At 35.7% G+C, this 8799-nt stretch overlaps 1 protein-coding gene and 1 non-coding gene across 3 annotated transcripts; both read right to left on the bottom strand.

Annotated features, from left to right (window-relative positions):
* Nucleotides 1–1176: 1176 nt before the first annotated feature.
* LOC114464144 (U6atac minor spliceosomal RNA) lies at nt 1177–1304 on the bottom strand. Its single transcript, XR_003674168.1, has one exon. It is a non-coding gene; the product is annotated as a U6atac minor spliceosomal RNA (small nuclear RNA).
* A 1975-nt stretch (nt 1305–3279) lies between these two features.
* card19 (caspase recruitment domain family, member 19) lies at nt 3280–8312 on the bottom strand. 2 transcript variants are annotated; one of them, XM_028446877.1, is made up of 6 exons: nt 8241–8312; nt 7688–7827; nt 5758–5914; nt 5121–5183; nt 4988–5053; nt 3299–4893 (listed from the first exon to the last, which is right to left on the bottom strand). In XM_028446877.1, the coding sequence occupies exons 1-6, from the start codon at nt 8245–8247 to the stop codon at nt 4784–4786; spliced, it is 543 nt and encodes a 180-aa protein (XP_028302678.1). In that variant the 5' UTR covers nt 8248–8312; the 3' UTR covers nt 3299–4783. The 2 variants fall into 2 exon arrangements, with proteins under 2 accessions (XP_028302679.1, XP_028302678.1); XM_028446878.1 differs by lacking the exon at nt 7688–7827 and having other exon boundaries at nt 3280–4893; nt 8241–8295.
* Between the last annotated feature and the right edge of the window lie 487 nt (nt 8313–8799).

Below are 8799 nucleotides of genomic sequence, written 5' to 3'. Positions count from 1 at the left end.
TTAGAACACGAGCTGTCCAATAAACGGAGGATCATTGTGTGGATCTAATGTGATGCTGACAGGAGAGAGAATATTTAGACATTGAAGCAACTGTTACGGGTTCTAGGGCTTACAGACCACAGCAACAAAAACATTTTGGTTCAGTGTCTGGAAAACACAAGTAAACGATTCAGAGGAATTAATGAAGACACGAACCACACTTTTCCCTTCTCAGGTTTCATCTGTTTTATTACATGGAGTTAGTAAACTTTCATTATCCAACTCAACTTGTCTTTTTTTAACAATTGTGCGTCTGTTTCAATGTCCTTTTGTTTAGTTCACAGTCTGTTCAATCCACTTTAAACACAGCAATATGGTCCTTCACCCATTCACACATCAATTTCCTCACAGGCATTAACCAGATATACAGGTGCTGGTCATAAAATTAGAACATCATTTCAGTAATTCCATTCAAAAAGTAAATACTGTTAATACATTTCATAAATCATACTAATAACGTGTACAGGAAGCCACAGAAACATGGATCGCAACATACATTGAAGTAGCGCCGCGCGGTGAGCTACCTCCGCTCGTAACGACAAAACACATTCAAAAACCATGTCTAACTCTGGCTACAAGACTTTTCACTCTCGGCCGTATTTTTGTGTGATTTTCAAAGTTTACCTGGAAAACACAGGTAAAGGATTCAGAGGAATTAATGAAGACACAAACCACACATTTTCCTTCTCAGGTTTCCTCTGAGGGAAGGCATCACCTAAGCACATTGGTTCTGCTCTTTGTCTCCCAGTAAATCTAAGGCTTTAGATCACAACAAGTGTGAAATTAATTATTTTGAGTGCTTCAGTGATTGATTAATTCCAATAATAGAACGTTTGGCTCCTCTACATTAACAAAATAAAGCGCTTAACAGTGCACACACAAGATCAAAAATTTACTACATTTTAGTTAAACTAGATTTATATTTCACAAAGTAAAAGTATAGTAGAAATACAGTTATTTAAGATTGTGTTAAAAAAAAAAAAAAAAAAAAAAAAAAAAGATTAATAATTAAAATAAATTCAAAATCTTTTCTATTTGTTAAAAAATTTCAGATGGGGAAATGCTTAATACACACTTCCTGTTCTAAGTTGTGTTCAAAACAAGTTTTACTATAAAGCAAAGAGAGGAATTGAAAAAAAAAAAACTTGGTTAGAGATGCCACGAAGTAGGTGGCAGTGCCTTAACCGTATATGTGTTGCAGGCCACAGGGGCCATTTCCATCCTTGTCAAGGGGAGTGCTAACCTTCTCTCCTTTCATACAACACAACAATATTGTGAGAATACTTCGCTTATATACCAGCGACGGATGAGCATATTTTTCACTCACGGTGTACCAAAAAGGTATCCACAGTAGTATTATGTTGGTTTCGTTTTGTATTCGTGCGATGTAATTCTCATTATTGGTGTTCGTATTGCAACAAACAACGTTGTTTTGTGCATTTATTTAAGTTAGTTGCTATAATACCCATAATGCACCGCGCGATGCCTTGCTACCTCATTCGTCAATTGAGTCACGTGATTTCTCAAAAACACAATCGCCAGATATATTTGTACAATTACCTAATTAAACGCAAGATACTATTTATAATACAGCCAATTCATTATTATTATTATTATTATTATTATTACATGGAGCAACGATTATGAAAACTATTTGGAAATGAGAAGAAAATAAGCGCCGTTGTGATGAAATTATTTTTAAAGCCACCAGAGGGCACCCACGTGTCAGGAAAAAAAATCTTCCTATGCTGTTGCAGGTATTTGAATAAGTACTTTCAGCAGTTTAAGTAATCCTAAATATCCCTAATCTATAAATATATACATAACACAACACTATCACCCACATAAATACACATCAAGTATTAAATACCGATAGAGGTAAAAGGTTAGGTTTCTTTATGTCAATTCAATTCAACTTTATTTGTACAGCACAAATTACAACAAAGTCATCTCAGTGCGCTTTTTGATAATGATCAAAATATAAAATTCATAACTTGGTACGTAAATAATATGTACTATATTATTTATGTATTATTATTTATCCATTATACATAAATAATATGTACCAAGAGGTAAAATAAAATATGTATATAAAAGTATCCTTTATACTTTTAATTTGTTCGATTTCTGTTTATATATACGAAGCTTCTATTATTGTATTGTTTATTTTATCTTCATTGCACTATTTTTCGGGTGTCTTGTGTTTTCTGTGTGTTGCCGTCTGTTGACTTTTTATTGCACTTTATATGATGTGAGCTGTCATGTCTGCACATTTCCCCTCTGCGGGATCAATACAGAGGTCCAACAATAAACATAGGGGGAAAAAGACATGAAAAATACAAGAATAACACAAAGAACCTCACAGGATCAACATCAGGAAGATAAAATACAAATAAAACAACATCCCACCAATTAAACTAATGCAGCTGTCACTAAAAGTGTCCGTGTGCAGAGATAAAGAGAGCTAATTTAACTAGTGCTAAGTTAAAAGGTAGATTCCTGAAAGCACAAAACTCTGTCTGTACCCCTTTGTTTTGTTCTTGGGGGCCAGCAGACCACAGCTAGATAGAAGGAGCTGAAGTTGCCTCTGTAGAGGGTGGAAAGTGTTTCATAATGTAACTGTCTTTTCTCCACATCTGGATGGATTAAGCATTGACAGACTGGGCAGAAACTCCACCAATGAGTCCACCAGCCCACTATGTGTTCTTTAGAGCCAGGTTAACAAACCACACCACAGGCAGAAGAAGCTTTACCTGTAAAAATCTGACAACTATCGTCATCTAGGAGCTGATCCCCAATTTACTATTTTTTGTGTGCCAAACTGGAAAAAAACAAAAAAAATCAAACATATTTTCAATCCATTAAGGTCCAAACCATTCGGTGCAAATATCTGCCAATAAACAGAATGTGAATCTCTGGATCCTGACAAAGATCAAGCAGGTCAGATGGATGGATAAATAGTACTGTATGTCAACATAATAGAATTGTACTTAACCCTCCTGTTATTTTTCAAATATTACAAACACATTTTATTCTTGGGGTCAATCTGACCCCAGAGGGAAACCAATGCGTGCAATATGTGTTCAGCACAAGGAAAATGATCATCAAATGTACCCATCAAGTTAACATACACCACAAATTTCAAAGCAAGTCAAAAGAAACAGAACAGAGAAATCCAAACATAAAAACAACAACTGACTAAAAATGCAAAGCATATATCCACATATATATACAATAACAGTCAATGGACAAAACGGCATATTTTTATTGAAAATTTTCCCTTTATTGGAGCTTGAAGTGATTTTAAAAATATTCATGTTTATGGCTTTAATGCAGTTTAAGAAGGCTGGTTATATTAGAAGAAAAAAAAGAGAGAAGAAAGACTGTTTACATATTTAATACAAATTGGGACCACCTTCTAGTACACATGTTCATGCTGTTAAGGATCAGAGTGTTCAAATAATCTTACTTTGGCCAAAAAACAAGGCACACCTGAGACAGGTCATGACATCAGACAATTTAGAAACCAAATAAACATGAACCCCATCACCCCTAAACTCAGTGTAGAAACTTTTGATAAATATGTACACTACATGATAATCAAACCTGGATCTAAAATCTACAAGCTCCCAGATGTCCTCAAACCTAACCATGACACTCATTTTTTTAATCATAACCTAAATATAAGTGGACATTTACTCAAACTTTATGGTTGCATTTACACTTTGAAGAGGCTTATCCTGGTTTGAATCAAACTTGCCAGTTCATCTTCCCATAAGTGATTTCTGACCATCTGTGTGAAGTGGTGTCATACTGTATAATGGTGGATTTTGATATTGTTTCTTTGAGAAGCATTTTGCATACTCTGTGCAGAAGTGCAACCCAAAACATTAGACATGTATGCGTCAAAAGGTAAAACTAGTCATCTGTTATTAGACAGACTGTAACCAACTACCACATAAAGCAATGGGAGCTATTGTAGTTTGTCACAACATTCAACTGTAAATATGTAATTTACTGTATTGTATAAATACAGTTAGTGGATACAACATATGGCAGCTTGAAGTTATGTTTTTTTTTTTTAAATGTTCTTATAAAAAATGTATCTTGTTTGCAAATAAAAAAATATTTTTGATAACTTGTACCACTTGTTAATTACTGGAATAATAAAAACTAGCATTACACCAGAGCAGAATCCCATACAACAGCTCTGCTAAGAATATCTGTTCCTGTCAAATGAATATGTTGCAGGTATTTGCATGAGTTTTATACAAATAACACAACAACACTGCCACCTACAGCACCAGTAGCTTTACCTGTAAAAATCTGACAACAGGACGCTAGAATTTAAGGCAATGGTCTCAAACTCTTGTATTCCAGGGGCTGATTGTGGCTCTACTTTTTCCTTTGTGTGCCAACCTGAAAAAAGCCCAATCAACAATCTTATAAGGCAACATATTCTCAATCAACTACGATCCAAACCATTCGGTATCTGGAAATAAATAGTACGTCAATATAATATCATTTTTCTTAGTGACCAATGCGTTCCCTGTCATTTCCACTCTTTGTAAAAACAATCTGCAGGCCAGATTAGATGCTCTGACTGATCAAATTTGGATCCCAATCCTTGAGCTGGACACATATGGTCCATTCTAACAGTGCTGTGGTATTGCATTGCAGTGTAAGGTGATCGCTTTGGAGAAGGTGGTTTTCATTGGTGCAGCACTGCCTGAGCACCTGTAAATTACTTCCTGAGGCCCTTTTCAGAGTACCATATGAGAACCTCCTGAGCTTTTTTCTTCAGGCCCAGAGCGGCCATCCCGAGGGCCCGGCTGCCTCCAGACATTTTGGTTTCTATAACAACAAAAAAAAAGGGGGGGGGGGGGGGGGGGTTAGCCACACGGGTGGATATAGGTTTTAATGTGTAGACAAACGAGAGATAAATTACCGCCATAGTAATAAAGTAAAGCCATTCCCAAAGCAAAGCTGAAGCAGCCGACGTAGAAGACTGGACCTGGAAAAATAGTGTGTATTAATACGAGATCATCATGAAGTCATTTGTTAGTCAGCTTTAAGATCACCTCTTTCATTCAGAACATGTCTCTGTTGATAAGATGGTGGAAAAGCGAGAGGATCCATTGAATCTGCCACACATTGGGAAGCAACATTAAACATTACACATGGATCAAATTATTTTGGAAGACAACATATTAGGTCTGAGCACTACGGGATTAAAGTCGTAGTATTTCGAGAATAAAGTCGTAATTCTATTAAAGTTGTAATATTTTGAGAATAGAGTCATAATTTCATGAGAATAAAGACGTATCTTAAAAAACTCGTGATGGTATGGCGCTCAGAATTCCCAGTTGAAGTGAACGTAACCAACAGCGACAGCCCTTAAATCGACTACTTCTATGGAATGCTCCACATTCTCCATGACGCACGAGTGACCGCAACAAACAAGAACCTGTTTGTATTTTAAATTTATTCTCATAATATTACAACTTTATACTTCAAAATATTATGACTTGAATCTTGAAATATTATTAAATGAATCTCATAAAATGACCATTTTATTAAGATACAACTTTATTCTCGAAATAATACGACTAAAATCTCGCAGCGCCCAGTATTTTTTTAATATTTGAATGTGGCCCTAATACGCCATCGTCATTTTATATCCATACTCGCATATAATAACATGATAGCAGGTCTCACCTCTGAGGCGCAGCCGTGTGGGCAGGCTGTAATAAACCTCCTCTACGTGAAGGTGAAGCGCTCGATAAAACTCTTTGCATGCTTCCTCTCCTTTCCTCTGCAGGTGGATCAACAGCTCGCCCACACGAGCGCTCGTAGAGACGTCCACGTTTCTAAACTGAATAAAGTCACGAGACAATAACAAGATCTTTACTCTTTGAACCGAATATGATATAGTGTTCTGTATTAGGTTGAATTTGCATTTAGTTTTTGGGGGATTATACAGGATTTAGTCAGCACTGTGGAGAGAGAGAAAAACATCTTAAAAATAATGTACATGTTACAGAGCACAAAATGACTACAAAACTACACCAATAACAACTAAAATAATCAAAAGTTGACAACAAAACACACAAAAATAACAGAAAAATATACATTAACACAATAGGAGAATGGAAATGGAAAAATAAATGGGAATAAATCACGCAAAATGACTGAAAATGCACCAAACAACAACAAAAACCTTTAGTTCTTTCCTGTGGTAATGCTCCAATGGTTGTTATCAGATGTGAAAGTAATGAGTGTTACTGTAATTGAGTTGCTGTTGTGGGTACTTGTTTCTAAATCAGTCATTTTACTTGAACTTAAGTAATTTATTACATTTCTACACCCAACTGTGACTAAGTATATTAGTATTTTCTGTGATAATTATTTTTTTTTTAATTTCTGTTTCATGGTCTCTTCATAAACTGCTGACCTCAGGTCTATATCCAGATGTTCTCAGTCGTGCCTTTTCTGAATAACACGCAGCCACTTTCTATGGTTCAGGTTGTGGGTTCCACCTATTCTGTTGTTACCCACATAGCACATTTGACATGGCACTGTTCTAGAGTTCATACATTTAGCAATACGTAGAGCCTGAGCTTTTTTTTAATGTTTGAATTGAATTCATTGTTATTTTATTAAAAAAAAAAAGAATGGTACATTTTGACTATTTTTTTTTTTTTTTTTTATACACAGAAAATAAATTAAGTTCCAATCGTGCAAGATTTCATCTCTTCCTTTTTAAATTTTACAAGGGAACCAGGGCAAAATTTATTTCCAGAAATAAACATGGGGGGTGGAAGTAACGAGTAACTTTTACTTTGAGTACAAATGAATTTGAGCTGCTTTTTACTTGTACTTGAGTATTTTATGTATGACTTAGTTGTACTAGTAATGGAGTACAATTTCAATCAAGTAACAGTACGTCTATTTGAGTAGGATATATTATAATAAAATTCATATTTTGATTTTTTTTTTGCTCAAAATGGTGAAATGCAATATAAATCTTGATATTTTAATTCAAATAAAGTTTAGCCAAAAAGACAATTCTAGGTGAAATTTGCTGATTCTAAATGCCACACACGCTAACGAAAGATTGGTTAAATTAAATAACTTGTGCGTGTATCACAAACATGAGTCAGCAAAAAAAATGACTACAGAAACAGAAACTAACAAAAGAACAACACAAATTCATAAAAGGGCAACAAATACACAAAAGGAGAAAAACATGCACGATGGGACAACAAAAATACACACAAAAAAAAATAACCTATGAAAATTTTCAAAATACAAACCAATGGAGAAATGCACCAAAGAACAACAATACGCAAAAGACACAAAATGAGTAGAAAAAATTACACAATGGGACGTTTATTAACAAAACAGCTGTAAATGATGTGCCACTTTAGTCTTGTTCTCCTGTGAGGGACAGCACGTGTGAGTGAGTTCTGTAGTGGGGCTTGTTTCGATATATGCGATGTTGTCATTTTTTGTATCGTCAAAATAGAATTTAATCTCGATATATTTCCCAGCTCTAGGATATATCAGTGCTCTGATCATTCTAAATACTGACATGAATCTCTGCTATGGAGGTGAATAAAGCTGGACTTTGGGGTGAGGGACTCACTCTGGTGGCCTCCTTGTCTGAGAGGATCTGTGGGTAGATCCTGTTGAGCTGCAGGATGAGTTTGTCCAGCAGCTCAGTGTCCAGTCTGTGTTCAGCTCTGAGGAATGAAGTGTCCTCTATCAGCTGCTCACAGAAACTATCTGTGGATCCACAATAACACACAACACAAAGTCAGTCAAAGATGGATCCAGGTGACAACTGACACTGAACAGGCTTTGTTCTAGTACCCCAATATGATCTTCTAGGGCTACACAAAGAGTGCGTAAACAGCAAACAATGCACGACCAACACATTTTAAGCTTATGTGGTGAGACATTGTCTCATATCCAACTCTTATCCTGTCAAACCTGACGTAAGGAACTTTTCCGACAACATCACCAGCAGAGGGACATTTCCCCGTCTTTAAAGTAAACAAAGACAACCTTTCACCTCGTGAGCTTTGTGAAAATATCTGTGAAATAGTCCCACAGCAGTGGACGTGACAACCAAAGCGCGGAGAAACAAACACGACACACAGAAGTGAACATTTAAGGGTCCTAAAACAGACACAAACCTCCCATCGTGGAGTCCCTTCTGCCCTCTGTTGAGACACGCCCTCTGACGTCATGACGCTGGGCTGCGTCAACGCCTTATCCACGTGAGTCATTCACAAATACGTCTCGCTCATAAATTGAATCAAAGTAGGATTTTTTTTTTTTTTTGTTTTGTTTTTACGACGTTTTAAAGCTAATTTTAGGTCTTTATATGATAAACTCCTTTTATGCAGACTTTCATTTATTTGACCCTTTAGAAATATTTTACCCTCTAGACTGTTGGAGAAAAAACATTGACAAATAGTTTGCATCATTGGATAAGTCGTCCCCTTGATTTTAATTGAATATAACCACGATTTACACCCCAAGGAAAGACTAAAGAATATAGATCAATAGCTCAAAATGTTGAGACTTCTGCATGAACGCACGTATAATTCACAGTCTTCTACAATAAAGACTCTTATGTTTAAAAGAACTAATGAGGTGATTGTGATTATTTACTGTAGGTATAACAAGTTTGAAACACTTTGTACTCTTTGTCTTCATATTATGTGAAACGAACATGTCTGATAGCTTTAG

The sequence above is a fragment of the Gouania willdenowi genome, chromosome 5, assembly GCF_900634775.1.
Source record: "Gouania willdenowi chromosome 5, fGouWil2.1, whole genome shotgun sequence".
NCBI classification, from domain to species: domain Eukaryota; kingdom Metazoa; phylum Chordata; class Actinopteri; order Blenniiformes; family Gobiesocidae; genus Gouania; species Gouania willdenowi.
Note: the sequence above shows the minus strand (reverse complement) of the source record. Positions and strands in the feature narration are given on the sequence as shown.